The sequence below is a fragment of the Lutra lutra genome, chromosome 16 (genome assembly GCF_902655055.1).
Source record: "Lutra lutra chromosome 16, mLutLut1.2, whole genome shotgun sequence".
NCBI classification, from domain to species: domain Eukaryota; kingdom Metazoa; phylum Chordata; class Mammalia; order Carnivora; family Mustelidae; genus Lutra; species Lutra lutra.
This window is the reverse complement of record NC_062293.1, coordinates 35,346,366-35,365,497: the sequence shown is the minus strand read 5'-3', so window position 1 is coordinate 35,365,497 and position 19,132 is coordinate 35,346,366. Positions and strand designations below refer to the sequence as shown.

Here is a 19,132-nt window from a genome sequence, read left to right as displayed (position 1 = left end):
ATTCACACACACACCAGAGAAACCTGGGCTGTGGGTTAGGAGTTGATGTCCCGAAGGGGCTGCATCTGGAACAGCCCTGTGATGCGCTCTTCCCCAAGTTATTTAGCTAATTGACAACACCGAATATTTGCCTTTTTTTCTGCTTTTGAAACCACCTTAAAAAAAAAAAAAAAAACCTCTTCAACATGAGACAACTGAGGTTCACTTTCCTGTGAATTTAGCATTGAATTCTGAAATAGGTATTCATAAACAAACAAAAAACCCAAGAAGCATGGTTAATATCTGGGTGCTGCGGGTGATCAAATCATTGAACTTTCTTTTTGCTACAGAATCCTTGTCTGTGGCCGTGAAGGCATGAGTATTTTCATCTTTGCTTTCATCTGTTTCCTTTGCTCCCCTCTCCCCCCATGCATTTTGAGGGACTATCACTGATTGATTTGGATATCAAAAGATGCACAACATGTAGATCTAATTTATCTAAGTAGAATCGGGAATTTTATTTTGGGTCTCCCTTGGGATCCCAGAGATACATCCAATAATATATTTGCAAAATCCATGTCTAAAATCTATTTTTCTCCTTCTTGCATACTCATTGATTTCTAAGTGCTTTTCCTCGTAGCCTCCCATTACTATCCCCCTTTCCTTTCTGGGCTCTACATCAAACAGTGTAGGAATTGCAGCAGGAGTGCTATCTGTGGAAGACTTGCTCTCCTCGTTTTTGCAGAAGAGCAGAACATTAAACAGTGAGTGGACGATGCAGAAATGCTCTCCCTCTCCAGCTCTTTTTTTCTTCTTCCCTCCCTCTTTCCCTCCCTGGTTTTTCCACTTTTCCCTCTCCTTCTCTTCCTCTCTTTCTCTCCATCTCCCCATTCCCAATGGGAGTGTTGTTTATAGAGCATTATAATTTATAACTGAAGAGAGTGGATTTAATTTCAGTGGAGAGGCTCGCCAGCAGGGCGCCAGCCTGCAATCATATGAATCAGCAAGCTGCAAACTCTATTGAATGGAAAGTATTATCGCTGGCCACAAACGGACACTGTTTCTCCTAAACAACTCCCTTGGTGCAGGAAGACCTTGTCTTCATTCATCTATTTTACATATCTACTTCTGTTTTAATTTTGCCATTTCCTAAAAGTGTTTTCTCCTTAGATTGCAACTTTTCTCTAACTACCTTATTTCCTGACCCAACATTGGAAACTGCTATTGTCTAATTCTGGCTGATGGGATATTTCTTCTCTCTCCATCCTTAACCATGTATGACTTTAGTTTTCCCTTTGCTTCTCCTTCCTGCAAGTCTTTTTTTTTTTTTTTTTTTTTTCCATGGGAGCTGTTAAACATGCAATCAAAACTATGAGGAACCATTAGCATTAATATTGTACAATGCTAGCCAATTTTAATCACGTAAAGTTTTATTTAATCATGGATATTTTGTTTATACTTGGATATTTTTTCTATATCCATGGAAAGGTTTATTTTCCCGTCCTTCAAATCTGGGAGATGATTTCTTACTCTTTACATGACCCATCAAATCTCTAGTAATGTTAGGACTGTACCTTATGCCAAGTTTTTCAAGTGTTTCAGGCATTTTTAAAGAAAGAGTGCTAGAATATGTGCATGGCTTTTTGTGGTTGGTATTTGTTTTAGTCCAACGTCGGCCGCTTTCGTGTAGTTAAGCTAAATCTGAGTCATTTTAAAAATCAAGTTAGACATACAAGGCTGGTACCTTTTTCAAAAGTATTTTACTGAATTCATGTAGCTGTTACAATTGGTAATGTTTAGTAGTGAATCTTTAACTGACATTAGACAGATTGTGTTAATATTGCCTTAGATATCAGGCTCTCTTTATCTAGACTTTTGAATAATTTCCACACTCCTCTCCTAACAATGAAATTCAAGTTACACAAATAGCCAGTTGACTGATAACTGTTACTTGCTTGAAGGGAGAAAGGGGTAGTACGTGAGGCAGTAGGGAAGCTCTAGTAAAGGAATTCTATTTAGACATCAGTGGAAAAGCCAGGCTAGTCTGACTACATTTGTTTAATATAAGGGGCTTCTGTAGTTGAAAGATACAAACAAATACAAAAGTTAGCAAATAACCAAATTGCTAAACCAAATTGCTAAAAGCTCAGAAATTTGATAGGAAGTTCACATGTTGTATTGTCAGAAATGTATTTATTTTCTTACGTATGTATATAGGGAGAAATTATTTATATATCGGCTTGTGTATTTTCTTGACACAATTTAACATCAACAAATCAGAATATATGTAACCATAATTTTTCTCATTTAAAGCACAAACTTATGAATCCATGTGTATTCATAAATCTTCTCTTTTAGAGCCTGAGAATAGAGTTATAGTCTTCACTGTCTCAGCTACAAATTTTTTTTGCCTTTGACTACTCAGTAAGAATTACACATAGGAACAGAAAATCAATATGTTTACTTCTGCTTATTTTCAAAATTGAATGTTGCTATGGTTTAATATCAGAGAGGTATACCCAGGGTCAGCTTAAAGAGGTTTCGTTTTGTTTACTTTTAAATTCCTTGTGGCGGGAGCTGTTACCTCTAGCAACAATTAATTATCAACACAAGTAAAATGTCCTATCACAGCGTTTTTATTCCAAGAAGTAGTATGTGAAATGAGAAAGGAGATTGTGAGGTGATTGCAGGTGAATGTCTTTCTAAATCCTTTTATTCCTGATTGAACACCAGTCGGTAAGCCTGACTCATGGTATGTGGATTTTTATTGAATTAGAATTAGAAAAAATTCATGCAGCTCTGTAATGAGTATCTTTAGATAGATATCTTGTGTATTTTTAACATCCTTGAGGATGCGGGAGAGCTGTAGTGAAGTGCACACATTTCAGTAAGTCCGCTGTGACTCAACAATAGTGAAAAGGCCCTTGGCTTCATAGTTTCTTTTCAGAGGCAGGGAGAGGGAGGGCCTTTGTCTTTTCACTTGAGTGCTGTGGGCTTAGTTATTGTATTTTGGGGTTTTTTTGGTGGGGGGCGGTTTACCTAAAGATGTCTCCCTCTTTACTTACCATCAAGTAATGTAAGCTTAAAGACAATCACAGGATTTTTGAGCCTTACTCTGATGAGTTCCTGTTTTTAAAAAAATTCGAACATGAGAACTCTCAAAACCCAGCCCTAGAACAGGTAAATTCTGTTTGCCTATTATATGGAGAGGATCCATTTCTTTAAATTTGAACCATGGTTAAATTAATTGCTTTGCAAATTTTCTGAAAGTGAAGTAGAAGAGAAAATTGGTAGTTATCTTTGATTTTTATTTAAATCAAAGATTTATTTGAAATTAGAATCATCTATAAATGCATCTGTCTGAAATCATTATAGGCAACTAGATTAAAAAATATAAAGTTAGTGCAGGAAAGTATAGTTCACTAAAAAGTTGCTTTTTTGGTCAAAAGCAGGGTGGTTGGGCTGGTTTTTCTGTGTTGTTTATTTTTACAATTATTGCACCATATTATAGTAACCTGACTTCTTAACCTATCTGATTCCTTGATCAGAAAAATTTTACAAAATAGTCTGAGTGAATTTTTAAACTGTTGCTGGGTGACCTTGAAGTCCCTATCCAGGTCTTATAGAGAATATGTTGCATTTACAGAATAGCTATTGGCTTTCTTGACTGTTCATATGCAGAGTTTCCAAGTGTTGCCTTAATGCGTTTGGGCCTGGAAGCCGACATTTATGTTTCCCTCCCTGTAACTCTGCTGCTGGACCGTGTGCTTGGCCGTCTTAGCAAAGCTTAGAAGTCAGCTGCATCTGTGTAAGCCAACTCTGCTTTGACGGAGAGCAATTGAGTACACCATTTGTTTTCTTTTCTAAATATCACAAAAGTTTTATTTCTTATTCATGAGGGCTCTTTTTTTTTAATTGCCTTGGGCCAAGGGTTTACCAATTTTTCTAACATCTATATTTCCAAAATGTAAAAAAAGGTCGTGGCCTTATTACCAATTGTAGTGGATAACGCTGTGGTCTTGCTAGTTAAAACTGTGACCTTGGTGGGGGCGGAGGGGGGGGAAGGGGGTGAAGAGGGAGGGGTTAGCAGGGGTGGGGGGGAAGGCCCTACTTGGTGGCTGCTTTCCTCACATTTTGGAACTTTGATGTGTTCCTGCAACTGATATAAGTGCAGGGGTGTTCAGGGTGAGGCAGCCGGCTGGCAGCGACAGATTAAAATATTTCTGACCCACAAAAGTAACCAAATGCCCATATTTCTTCATTTAACATAATTAATACCTTGTATTTCCACTGACTTTGATAAAGTGGCCATCCTCCTTCCACCCCATCCCCCTTCCCTCTGTCAACTTGAGGAAGACTGCAAGAGATCTATAGTTAAAATACTCTACAGATGATGAAGGATAGCATGTCTTAAAAAAGCTAACATCAAAAGTCTCAATTAGGTTGCTGCCTAGCAGGAAGCTTATAACCACATTAAAATGGAAAAGTTATTTCATTTTTAGTATACTGTATTTCAGCAACAAGGGTTGCAATCGGAGGGCAATATGAAACATTTTGGTGTGGCTGCCAAGTAAATCCACATTTGGTTATAAATGTGTAATTACAGGAAATATATGAAAAGTGTTAAACATCTCTTATCAAATATTGTTAAGGAGGAATTTGGTGCCTTTGGAATTTAGAAAAAGGCTGGGATGGATTTCAGTCATGTTACAAGGTCTACTTGTTATATTTAATTTAAAGCAGTTGTCCTGATTTCATTATCACAGAGCACACTGTTTTTCAATTTATTCGTTAAAAGGCAGAGACAGAAGACAGAATATGCTGGTAGGTCTAGGCAATATTTGATTGATCATGTGATTTTTATCAGTGTCCTTTTTTTTTTTTTTAACATTTTATACCTCAGTGTACACATTTCTGGGTGAAAAGACAGTGCCTTTATTTTGAACCACCTAAGCAAGGGTTGAGCAAGCCATCTGGAAAGGTGATGTCAGCTGAGGGCAAGGGTGGTTGCTGGTTGAGGGTAGTCCTCTACCCTTTCCCCCCAACACACACACCAGCCTCTGAAAATCCAGTTTCATGGTGCCTGAGTTGCTGTCTGCTTGGTTGAACTCATTCTTTTCAGCTGATATTTAACTAGTAGCTTGTACTGGAAAAGTATCAGTATTGCCTTCCCTGGGCTTTATAAACACCATTACTAGACAAAGATGAACAGCACTGATCTGCTATGAGGGACAGAATTCAATTATATTACTCTCTCGGAGGGGGGAAAAACACATATTTGATGCCATGACTAAATTGGATTTCTTCTAAGAAACCCTAAATCTGTGTATAATAGATAAATGTAGAGCTGATTTATAGTTACCTGCTGAATGTAGATGTGGTTGCTAGAATATATAGTTTAGTCTATATGCGGGTGGTTTTACTACCCCAAATGATATGTATGTATGTATGTATTTATGTTTGTATGTATGTATATATATGTATATATATATACATATATATATATATGCTGGTGCTGTACATTTTTTATTTTTATTTTATTTTTTTGAAAAAGATTTTATTTATTTGACAGAGAGGGATCACAAGTAGGCAGAGAGGCAGGCAGAGGAAGAGAGAGGAAAGCAGGCTCCCTGCTGAGCAGATAGCCCGATGTGGGGCTCGGTCCCAGAACCCTGAGATCATGACCTGAGCTGAAGGCAGAGGCTTAACCCACTGAGCCACCCAGGTGCCCTGTACATTTTTTAAAAGTAAAAACTACACATCTGTTGGGGCGCCTGGGTGGCTCAGTGGGTTAGGCCTCTGCCTTCGGCTCAGGTCATGATCTCAGGGTCCTGGGATTGAGCCCCTCATGGGGCTTTCTGCTCAGCAGGGAGCCTGCTTCCTCCTCTCTCTCTCTCTGTCCCATATTTTGTTTGGAGAGGTCCTGACAGAATGCCTATCTTTTTCTGTGCTACAGTCTGTTGTACAGCAGCTAAGACCAAGATGATCCCAGGAATAAACCTTATTGGTATGGTTCACTGATTTTTTTGGACTCTGCATTTATTTTAGCAGACTTCTCTGATAGCTTTTTGCAGTTTTCAGCTTTTTGTTGTTGAAAACAAAAATAATAAGTAAACCAGCTCAAGGATATATTTTCTTTCTGAAACTGATTCCATAGTTCCCTCCTTGGGGAGGAGCTGTATCTCTGGCCAAGGCTGGAACCAGAGGAACCACTCCTGGTGGAATATAAGAAAGAACAGGGTATTGTTTACATCCTTAATGTTCCTGCCTTTTCTTCCTACAGGAGACATTCAAGAGGACCATCATAGTGTTAGAATTTTTTCCTTAAGAAAATTACATATGTATCTTGTTCAAGTTTCGTATATAGTTCTGTAAGTTTAGTCTTTCGTTGTGAAAGAACAGGACAATGTTCTATTCACATTCATTTAGTAAATGAACCCCTATTTGTGTGATGTGATAGTGAATACCTAGAATGAATTTGCTGTAGAATGAGTAGATGTTGCTCCCATCATATGAGCAAAGCACTACAGCACACATGGTAGATATTACTGAATAACACATTTCTTCTACACTAAAAGTTAGGGGGTCACTCTTCTTAAGTACCAGGAGAAAGAGTAATTTCTTTTTTCTCACTATTTCACCAAGATATTTTAGTTTTGAAAGAGTAGCCACAGTACCTTATTCCAATGCAGAGCTACCTAGATTCATTATTTAGTTTAAAGGTTTTATTCCAGAGTCTCTTCTGGAATATAGTTTAAGAAATGGTAATATACCATCTGTCCAGGAGTCAAAGAAACAAAACAACAAAGCTGAAGTTTTAATTAAACTGACCATATTGTTAAGCACTGTAATCAATGATAAGGACTCAGCTTGTTTTATTTTTGGAGACCTCGATAATGGGAAATTTATAAAACCCTTAACAGAAGGCAATGAAAGTACCATGAAATCACCTGTATAGTGATTCTGAAACAGTGACATGACAGTGAACTGTCTTCTAAATCATCAAAAAAATATATTATGTTCAGTATAGTTTTTGTCATAATTTTCCAGTTCCTTGTAACTTTTATCCACATAGATAAAAAAGTAATTTACGTCTTCATTAGTAAGAATGTTCTGTTAACCCCAGCATGTTTTCTCTTGTTTGGACTACTTACTTCTTTTTTTTTTTTTTTTTTTTTTTTTAATTTTTTTTTTTTTAAGATTTTATTTATTTATTTGACAGACAGAGATCACAAGTAGGCAGAGAGGCAGGCAGAGAGAGAGGAAGGGAAGCAGGCTCCCTGCTGAGCAGAGAGCCCGATGCGGGACTCGATCCCAGGACCCTGGGATCATGACCTGAGCCGAAGGCAGCGGCTTAACCCACTGAGCCACCCAGGCGCCCTGGACTACTTACTTCTATGATCTGTTTTGAGAATTCTGAACCAAAGAGACCCTACTATAGGCACTCAGATTGAAAGGTGACAGTCCTTAGCTGGTTCTCCATACAATATCTGTCCAGGAATCAGGGTGCTCAGCAGGCCCACCTGGGAGAACACATGCCATGACAGTTTCTACCCACTAGATTCTTACTCCTTAGATAGTCTTTTCTCTCCCTATAGTTTCTTCAGTTACTTGATAGGTTTCAAAAGAAGCCCTGTTAGGACCCAGAGTACTTAAATTAGAGACTTTTCCTCAAAGGGGATCCTGGGATCCAAAGAAATCAGTACAGTCACATGTAAGAACACAGATGCCCTGGAGAAAGTCAGTTACCTGTACTGGCCACCATTACCCAGGTGAGCCCCACCTACTTCAGTGGTGTCATGCACTCTGAGTGCAACACGTGATTTTTTGGAAACATTATTCTAATTTATAGAGAACTCTTCATTTACGCTGCCTGAATTAATCCCAGGCAGGAATTAGTACTTCATATCGTATGGATGATTTTAAACAGAGGTTTAGTGAGGTGAAGGAATTTCAGCCTGATAACCAAGTGTTAGAGCTGGGAATCGAATGGAAATTTTGTAAAGGCAAATACTGTCTTTCCACCCTGGGACACTGCCTGATTCTTTGTGATGGTAATGACCATGGCGAAAGCAGGTAATTGCTCCTTGGGCCTCTCAGTGAACAAAGGACACGAAGTCTCTGGTAAGTTTTCCCCTTTGATTGCTGATTTAGGAGATGCCCCTGCTCAGTTGGTTTTCATTCTTGCAAAACAAAACACCCTTCCTGGGAGCTCCTTTTGGCAGGTTATCAACAAGCAGAAGCCTTGAATTCTTCTGTGTCATATTTTTGTCCAGTAAACTCGGTTATATAACTGATGGCTTCATCAGTCTTCCCTTCCAACTATGTACTTCTAGTTAAAAGGCAATTTGCAGTGGGGCCTCAGGATGGGGATTTGCAGCCCAAGGAGCATTTTCTTGTTTTGTGAAGTAGGTAGATATTTATTGAATCTTTATTGTGTTCTTAGCGTGTGGGAGATGAGAAAATTTTGTTCCTTTTCTCCATTCAAGGCACTTCAGTTGGGAAGGATGAGGCATAAATGAATTTGAATTACTTAAAAGATGAAGAAATACAACAAGGCATTATATGATCCATTGCGAAATTAATGACACAGATAATAAATGCTTTGCATTCAGGGAAGGGAGAATCATCATCTTAGAACTGTAGCACTGAGAGGATGCTTATCAAGTCCTACCACGTTAAGAGAAGGTAAAATTCAGCAAGATGGGTATACAGGCTTAAATTTATATAACAAGATATTGCCATATCTAGAATTCCACTCTCCCTGATCTGTAATCATTTCGATTTTTGAGAGAGAAATGAAATCTTAGCACAGGTATTTTTAAGCTTCTGACAGGTAGCTTTAAAGCAGCTATCCATTGAGCATCCTGGTGGGCCGTGGGCCAAGGGCATGAAGTCCTAGGTACTATACTAAAGAAAAGGCCTGACATAAGTAGTTTGCAATCAAATGGGGTAGAAATATTTACAGCTAACTGGGTTACAAGATAAACTTACACATATACCACACAAGAGCCTTACATATATGGAGTGCTGTGGGCTCCCAGAGGTAAGGGGGGAAATCCTGTTAATGGGACTATGGCTTCTTGTAGGGGTTATGTCTGAATTGGTGGTAATTTTTGGAAGGACATTCTGTGCGAAGAGAAATGCTGTGATTTACTTCTTGTTTTTTAGTGCTTACACAATTAATTCCTGTTTTTCTTTATTCTTTCTAATATCATCTGTTCCCCCTACCTGTTTTTCACCGTCTTAGCCACTCCTAATGGGGTTTTTGCCTTGCTAAAATCTACTTTATTAAAAAATTGATGTATAGTTGACATGCAATGTTGTATTAGTTTCAGGTGTGCAACATAGTGGTTTGACAATTCTGTACATTACTCAGTGCTCCCCATGATAAGTGTAGTTATCATCTGTTACCATACAACGTTATTCCAATATTGTTGACTGTATTCCCTATGCTATACTTTCTGTGAGTTGATAACTGGATGTTTGTACCTCTTAATCCCCTTCACCTGTTTCACCCCCCCCCCCCCCGCCACTTACCTTCTGGCAACTACCAGTATCCCCTGTATTTAAGAGTCTCTTTGTAAAACCTACTTTTTTATATTTGCTGTAACTAAAGGTTTACTCTCTCTCCTCTTTGGTATAAGATGGCACTGCTTGTCTCCTGATCCTAGAAATAATTTGATTTCTCCATTGGCTTTTATCATTCATAGGAAACAAGTGAAATTTATACCCATTGACAAAATTTAGCATTAGCTCATTATTTCATTGGCTGTGTCAAGCTTGACTTTTCTTTTCTCTGATCTATCTTCCTTTTTCTGTCTTTCATTTCTCTAACTCTAGGCTTTTTTTTTTTTTTTTTTCTATCCCTCCACAGTTTTCCCATGTAACTTCTACAGTCCAGAAGATCTTTTTGATGATTCTTAGACACCAACTCCATATCTATTTACACCTGTTACGTGGAGCTGTCTTGTCCCTGGAGCCTTTTCTGTTTCTCTCTTCTACATATTATATTTAGGATGTAATTACCATGCTATAAAATGGTTTGACATCATTTTGTTTTGTTTTAAAGTATTCAAGTAAAAATTAATTTGTTTTGAACAGCAATTTTGAATCAATGACTGCATGAAGATTAGGTCATAATTTTCTCACCTTGTTCAAATATTTATCTCTAATTTTTCTCCTACCAAAGTCTAGAATTCCAAAGTGTCTTTCTTCAGTAATTTAATTAGGCCACAAGTTTGAGGCTTAATGATGGATCAAAAAATGTATGATATGCTTGAGAGATCAAGACAGCAAATTGATTACTGTTGTAGCAAAGGTTGGCAAATGTGGGAGAGGGAGCAGGTACTGCCCTGTGCTGCAGGATCTGAGTCAATGATCAAGGTCAGCCTCAGTTCATTAACTTCCTCTGAGGGCTTATAGTCATTGTAAATATGACTTCTCATACCTTATATTCTAATTACAATATAGTACAGTTTTGAAATGACTTATGTTCACTTCAGTAATGCCATAGAGTGATATAGGATGTTGAAAGATCTACAGTAGTGTAAGCTAACTTCTAGTCATTTTGCCTAGTTTTCTAGTGCCTGCAAATAGAAAATCTCACCCCTCAAGATGCGTGTGTTAGTAAATGTGTCCTCATCCACGGACACATCACACAGGGTCCTGTTCTAAACCTAATTATCTAAAAAGGTGATCTGTTCTAAGGACCAGAATGCAAGGATTCTCATTGTGCTCTCAGCTAATACATTATTAAAAGTTGGAATGTATTTCATGGTAATTTTTAAGACCTTACAATCAAGACACGTATTTTCTCAATAATTCTAATAACAATTTCATTCCTGTGTTTAGACAATACCATAGGTTGTTTTGACTATAAAGTGCAAAAAAAAAAAAAACAAAAACAAAACCAAAAACTTTTTACTGACTTTTTAAATATTTCACATGAAGCAAAATGATAAATCCCTTTAAACGGAACAGTTTTTATGAAATCCAGAATGAAGATAACATTTTGTGTGTCCAGTCCTTTGTATAATAACTTGGTATGGGGTTCTGCCTGTGGCTAAGCTAACTGTACTATGAGACAGGATTCTTTTGTATAAGGATTTCTTAGTGTACTTTATAGAAATTCTCAACATCAACCTCCATAAGTATACACAAAATTAGGAAAACCAGTATATTTTTTCATTTGTTATACAGATGTTAAAGACCATTTGAGAAGCAGAGAGTGGTATTGGTGATAAGATTATGAATTGGCATTTTTTGAAGTTAAGGATATTTGTGGATATTGGAAAATTTTTTACTAATGTCGTTTAAAATAGATTATGTTCCTTTCAATTTCTGTAAGTTAATTTTAATAAAGGTGAAATAATTAACATTCATTTTCTGAGTATTAATTGGATACTCCCTGCATCGAATTTTATAAGGCCTTCAATGAGTGGAGGTACCAGACTTACCTTTGCATCTGAAACAGACTGGACAATTACATGATACAGTGGCTTTCAAGATACTGGATATCAGGTAATTAAAGACAGTGATCCCCAAGAGATGGAAAACAAATGAAGTGAGTCTCACAATTATACTGGCTCATTGCCAATACATATTCTAGGGAGGGGTAGATCTAGGTGGAGCACAGCAGTCTCTCTGAGTAGAAGAAATGAGCTGGGAGTTTGGAGAGGCCAAGGTGTATGTTATGCACAGGGCAGAGAACAAGAGAGCTACGAGAGAGAGCTACACAGAGAGAAAACTCAAAAAAATCTGCAGAGATCTCTAGCCTTTAGCTGAGTCCTGCTTGACACATGAAGAAGCTACCCAAGGCCCAGGAAGGAACCTCCTAAAAAGGGAATAATTCACTGGAACTCACACAGGACTGCAAAGAAGTTTCTGTTCCCACCAGCCACAGTGGGAAGTCTTATCATTTATAGGCAAATGGGGAGAATACTCAGAAGGGTTTTTGTCTCCACAGTGGGGCAGAATTTTTCCTATAGTATTTTCCTAGACTGTTCCAGGCCTGCCTAACAAAGCTTAAAAGCACATCATAATCAAATTACTTAGAGCCAGTGATAAGGAGAAAAACATTGTAAGCTTTTTATACTATATATGACGTGTTATAATATTCCTTAAGGGCAAACTTTGATAAGTACAAATATATGATATAAACCCTAAAGTAACCACTGAAGTACCAAGGATTTATATAGCTGATAAGGCAACAAATGAGATAAAAGGAATCATAAAAATATTCAATCCAAAAGAAGAGAGAGGAAGAAAAAAAAAAAAAAACAAAAGCCATATGTGCAAATAGAAAACATATAGCAATATAGTTGATTTAAAACAAAATCTCATTAAGTATAAGTGGCCTAATACCCAATTAAAAGACATAAATTATGAACTTGGATAAAAAAGGAAGATTCCACTATATGCTACCTATAAGAAACCCACTTAAATATAAAGACATAAATAGGATAAAAGTAAAGGTGTGGAAGTAACAATATACTATGTTAACACTAATCAAAAGAAAACAGCAAAGTTTCTATTAATAGACAAAGTAGACTCCAAAAGAAAGAATATTAGTACAGAATAAGGGAATATTCATAGTACAATGGTGTTAATTCATGAAGAGGATCTATCAATTCTAAATATTTATGTGCCTCATTACAAGAGCTTTAAAACCTATGAAACAAAAATGAACTGTAAGCAAAATTAGGCAAACACAGAATTATAGTTGGGGATTTCAGTATCCCTCTCTCAGTAATTGAGAGAGGGATAGACAGACATGGAAGGACATGGAAGACTTGAGTAACACTAATGGCCAACGTAGTCTAATTGATATCTCTCTCTACGCAGGTATATGTCTCTTTCACCACCACCAGCTGAACCACCTTCTTTTCAAGGCATACAGAATATTTACTATGATAACCCATATTCTGAACCAAAAAGCAAGCCTCAATAAATTTAAAGAATTTAAATCATACAAAATATGTTCTCTGACCACAATGCAGTAAGTTAGAAATCAATAACCATACAATATTTGGAAGAACATTCAAATATTTGGAAACTAACACTTCTAAACTAATGAGTCTAAGAAGAAATTTAAAAATTAGAAATTATTTTGAACTGGGTGAAAATTAAGACACAGCATATCAAAATTTGTGGGATGTGCTAAAGCAGTACTTAGAGGGAAATGTATAGCACTAAATGGCTATGTTAGGAAATAAGAAAGATCTCAACTCAATCATCTCAGTTCCCATCTTGATAAACTAGAATAAGGATCAAAGTGTAAGTCAAATAAATGAAAACAGAAAAACAATAGAGAAAATCAATATAAATCTAATTTCTTAGTTTTTACACTGAAACTAATGGTGCATAACAGAAAAAATTGATAAATTAAACATCAAAATTAAGAACCTCAGTTCTTATAATGATACTGTTAAATGGAATGCCACATATGAGGAGAAGATATTAATGAAAGCCATACATTAGGAGAAAATATTTTCAGATCACATATATGATAAAAGAAAATGTAAATATATAAAAACTCAAAACTCAATAACAAGAAAACCACCAAAGAAAAATTGGGCACGTGATCCGAACAGATTTTACTGAAGAAGAAATGAGGATGGCAAATAAGCACATGCAAAGATGATCAATATCAGTAGTCATTAGAGAACTGTGAATTAAAACCATGAGGTACCACTACATACTTAGTAGATTGTCTCATATTGAAAACTACTGATCATACCAAGTTTAGGAAAGAACATAGAGCAACTAGAGCTCACATACACTATTATTGGAAAGGTAGAATCATAGAAACACTTTGGAAAACAATTTGACAGGTCCTTGAAAGATTAAACATATACCTACCATATGTCCTAGACATTCCACTCGTAAGTATTTAACCAAGAGAAATGAAAGTATGTGTCCACCCAAAGACTCATACATTGGGACGCCTGGGTGGCTCAGTTGGTTGGACGACTGCCTTCGGCTCAGGTCATGATCCCGGGGTCCCAGGATCGAGTCCCACATCGGGCTCCCAGCTCCATGGGGAGTCTGCTTCTCCCTCTGACCTTCTCCTCGCTCATGTTCTTTCTCACCATCTCTCTCTCAAATAAATAAATAAAATCTTTAAAAAAAAAAAAGACTCATACATCAAAATTTAACAGTGGCTATATTTGTGGTAGCTAAGAACTGCAGAGGATATGCAAATGTCCATCAAGTCAGTGGGTAAATAAATTGTTGTTCATCCATAAAATGGAATACTATGGAATACTATGCAGCAATGAAAAGGAAGGGATTTTTTTTTTTTTTTTTTTTTTTTGATAAATGTAGCAGCATGGTTGGATCTCAAATAAATAAAAGGAACCAGACCACACAAATGCATACTGTATGGTTTCATTTATATAAAATGAAAATGCTAACAAATTTATGGTACTATAAAACCAATGAATGGTTTCCTGGTTATGTAGATGGGGTGAGGGGAGAGATGATCACAAAGGGGCATAAGGAAATCTTTGGCAAAGATGAGTATGTTCAGTATCTTGATTGTGGTGATGGTTTCATAGGTTATACATACGTCAAAACATCAAATTGTGTACTTTAAATATGCACAGTTTATTGTAGGTCAAACTGTTACAATTTCAAGGATGGCAGTGTATCCTCATTCTAAATTCTGTTCAACAATGCTGTTTAGGGGGTGGGTTGTTTGTTTGGCCATTTTTAGATTTTTGATTTAGTGTTTCAATTAATCTAGTGCTTTAGTTAATCCAGGTTTTTCACCTGGAAGTTAAACATTATCTAGCCATCGTACTTTCCTTCTTTCCAAACCCATCATTATTTTAATTTTATTTTTTAAAAGATTTTATTTATTTTTTTGTGAGAGAGAGAGAGAGAGAGAGGAGTGTGAGAGTAAGAGAGAGCATGAGCAGTGGGGAGGGACAGAGGGAGAAGCAGACTCCTGCTCGAGCAGGGAGCCTAATGTAGAACTCAGGGCTTGATGCAGGGCTCGATCCCAGGACCCTGGGATCATGACCTGAGCTGAAGGCAGATGCTTACCAGCTGAGCCACCCAGGTGCCCTAACCCATCCAGGTGCCCTAACCCATCACTATTTTTAAGATTTTTTTTTTTTTTTTTTTTTTTTTGACAGAGAGAGAGATCACTAGTAGGCAGAGAGGCAGGCAGAGAGAGAGGGGGAAGCAGGCTCCCTGCTGAACAGAGAGCCCGATGCGGGGCTCGATCCCAGGACCCCGAGATCATGACCTGAGCTGAAGGCAGAGGCTTTAACCCACTGAGCCACCCAGGTGCCCCCCATCACTATTTTTAATGAGTAAACTAAATCCAAGGCATTTTGATTCTGTACTAAACCAATAAAATGAGTATATTGAGAACACATGTAATAGCTAATAAATGGGTAATCTTTTATCTTACATTTCTGCATCCTATGACAAGATGAACATTAGGTACTGTATCTTTGAATGTTTGGGTTAGTGTTTTGCTTTTGGACTCTAAAATAGAGACTCAAATCCTAAACATTAAAAAAAAAAATTACCTCCCCAATTCCCAGGTTCTGGCATTGGTTTGTTTGGTGAGCTGTACACACCCAGTCTGCCATCTTATTCCTTGGAAGTCCTGCTTGGACATTGTATTTTGAAATCTGTATTACAAAGTCTTTTATCCTTTTATTAGTTTAGTACTTTAAGCCTTAGACATAAGAAAGAAGACTATCAGTGAAAATCAATTGAAATGCAGTTAGATAAAGATCTGTTGTACTAGGCAGAAGGCTTAGTTGCAGCACAATACAATCAATTAGGACCCTCCAGCTGCATACAGAGTTTTACCCAGCCAATCACTTTTCACACGTTTCCTCCATTAGCTTGACTAGGGTTCTTTTTTTTTTTTATGTGAATTATGATGAATGAGATTGTTGTTATGAATAGAGAGATGGGTCATTACCCTACAGAAACCAGACTGTGCCGGCGTTTAGTGATTAGGGCTTTCTGCTCCTGCTATCAATAAAGTATAAATTTATCTGTCTCAAACTGCGATTGGGAAGCTGTAGTCATTGCTATCTAATTCGTTTAACAATGTTATAATAGCAAATTGTTTTTGTTCATCTGGATAATTTACATAACTTTTAAGTTAGTTGTGATGGTGAAACAATATAATTTATCAAATAGCAGTGGGAAATTTTTCATGGCCTAAAATCAAATATCCCTCAGGAATTAGTATTCCCTAATTTAGCAACCTAGGTATAGCCCCAAGACATTAAAAAGCGGAAATAATGAATGAAGTTTACATATCCTACATGAAGATGTTGGAGGTTTGCAAAGTAATGAGCATTAGCTCATTACAGAAGTCTTGTGGTTGTTAAATTCTAAAAGTTAAGTGACTGCTTCTCCTGGACTTGGGTTGAGGAATTCAAGAGGTAGGAAAAGACTTGGGGATTAATGTGCAAAGTGACTGAGATGGGTTACAGGTAAATTGAGCCAATCAGCCTAACAGCACGTTTGGGAGGGCGGAATCAATCCTCAGAGCACCTCTACCAGAGTAGATTAGTAGAAAAGTTTCTGCTATAAACTATTGAATTATAAGCAAATATAGTCTTTTTTCCCCTCTTAAAATAGTATTTAATTTTTAAAATTTTTGTTATTTTAACTTTTTCCTATTCCTGTCTCCTGTTGTCACAGAAAAAGACGTGTGTGTGTGTGTGTGTGTGTGTCCAGATTATTATGCATACTCAGTGCCCCCTCCTCCTAGATGTCAGTGCGTGGATAGCATAATTTCATTATCCGCAGCCATGAATAATTTTAATGTTGTATGGAAAGGCAGGAATGGTTGCCTGATTGTGGTGGATACCAAAGAAAACCCCAGTAGGGGTGCTGTTCTTGGAAGTTTAACGCTAAAACATACCAGCCTTTGAGGTCCATTGATGAAAAGACCTTTGTGTTTTGTGCCATGAGGGTGGGGGAGGGGTGCTCAATACTAGAAGAGTCAATAAACACCAGGAGCTGTGCTCATCTTGTAGCTTTAGTAAGCTTTAATCTGTAAGCTTGATTACCTCCTAACCCTCTGTCTCTTGCTTCCCCCTTCAAGCACTGTGGGGGCTTTATGGTGGTATTAGTGGCATTTTGCCCAACTTTGGCTTTAGGGAAATCATTCTACAGAGAAAGAGAAGCAGAAAGACTGAATCTGTATGTTGTGTGAGGTCATTAACACAAGAATAACCTTATGAGCTCCGGAGGGTAGGCGGGATGGTCGTCTGTGCTTACTAGAAATTTGCAGGTGAAATGCCACTATCCTTTTGTTGAAGGCCAACTTGGTCCAGGCCTGGGGGCATTCATTATCTGGAAGAGCTCACTTCAGATACTTTCAGCAGGATATGCAGTAATATATCATGGCGATCCCTTTGTATTTGCTGTGATATTTCATAAAAACAAGTTGTATTTATGAAAAAAAATCTGGGATTTTTTTTTTTTAAATAAAGAGACGCTTAACTTGCATGGAGTTGCTATGGAATTAATTCTCAGTATTGCAGATATTCTAGTGTCTGAGACCAGATCTAGTGCTCCCTGGTTTGACAAACATCATTAAGTCATTAATGTAGGAGACTTGTAGTGAAGGAACGATTAAAAGCTCAGAGAAGCCTTTGTACATTTTTATATTAATCCCAAGAGCTTTACAATATTCTCTCTTTTTTTCCTAATGAGTAGTCTGAGAAGACACATTATTTCATTTAAAAAACCTTGAAAGACAAATGAAGACCGAAAATGATTATGGCCACAGATAAGAGATCAAGCTATTCAGCCAACAAGCTGTAATAAATAAATACTGAACCAATATACTGTTAGCCTGGGGCCCACTGGGTAGAAATAATGTGGTTTAAATTTGTACCCTGTTTTGTCAGAGGATACAAGAGAAACTTTTGAAATTGTCACATGCTCCCAGGTATCAGCAAAGAACAGGTGTGTCCTACAAGTATGAGGTGACAACTCAGGACTCAGAGCAAGTGATGGGCCTTTATGGCAAGTCTTGGCTGATGCTTGCTATCTTTATCAGGAGCGTTGGTCCCATGCTGTGTAGTGCACCAAAAAGCAGCAGTCCAACCTCACAGATGGCTTTGCCTATAGTTTATTTTGTACTTGAGGTACAGAATAAAATTATCCTAGCCAGGCAGTGCTTGAACTGAGGAGGAAGTAAGATAACCACATAGAGCCCAAGGATAGAATATAAGCTAATGGTGCCTTCTCTTCTGTCATCAAATTCCCAGCAGTTGGAACAATCCCTGGCAGAAAATGGCAATTTGTTATAAAATTTTAATTAATTAATTGACATGACTGGTGAGGGACAAGAGATGATTAGATCTGGGCCTGAATCCATGCTTCTATGGTAAGGCCTAGAATACTGTAGGCTCACTGGTAGTGGTCAAAGGAAGGATGCTAAGCAGCTCAGAACAAAGTACGGAGTTGCCAGGAGACGATGCTGACCGCAACTCAGAACTGAGAAGCTATTCAGTGTTGCTGGGTACTTTCTCTCTGAACCTTTGCTCAACCATTTATGGATCAAAATACCCAGAAACAATCTTTTCTATACTGACACAACACAAAAAGTTAAGTATTCCAATCATTTCCTTATGATCTAAAGTAATTTTTTTTTCTCTTTGGAAAAAAATCTGCAAATTGGTATTTCTTTTTGAGTAGCCTTATGATGACAACACTGGGAGTTACAGTAGGAAGTCAGCAAAGATCACCTTCTTACTGCTGGTCTGAGAGACTGCTTCTTCAAGTCATGTTGTTTGCTCAGAGAGAGGGGACCCATTGTCGGGAGTAGACTATGCATGTTGGTTAATATAGAAGTACCTTTTTCCCTTAACTTTTTAAAAAAATTTTTAAATGTTATTATGTTTTTAAGTTTAATTCTGGTATGGCTAACATATACTATTATATTAGTTTCAGGTATATAATATAGTGATTCAATAATTCTGTACTCTGTGTTCATCATGGTCCCTTAACTTTTTGAAATACTTTTTTTGTGGCTGTAGACCCCATTCATTTCAGCTTTCTTGGCCTTCATCTTGGCTTGACTCTGTGGGCTGTGTGCTGAACACCAACATATACTGGTACTTTCAGTGTCGTTTTAGAGGGAAAGGAGATTGGGTTT

General features: G+C 37.4%; 1 protein-coding gene across 8 annotated transcripts in view; it reads left to right on the top strand.

The window, feature by feature from the left end:
• BCAS3 (BCAS3 microtubule associated cell migration factor) overlaps window positions 1–19,132 on the top strand; it is a 592,326-nt gene that overhangs the window by 387,087 nt on the left and 186,107 nt on the right. Inside the window, exon 24 of one of the 8 annotated variants that reach the window (XM_047708853.1) lies at window positions 9,857–12,280. The exons of the other annotated variants lie outside the window; for them this stretch is intronic. Within the exon in view, the coding sequence (XP_047564809.1) occupies window positions 9,857–9,906 (50 nt within the window). The 3' untranslated portion in view covers window positions 9,907–12,280. Of the gene's footprint in view, window positions 1–9,856; window positions 12,281–19,132 lie in introns of those variants that run through there. 8 annotated transcript variants of the gene reach the window in all.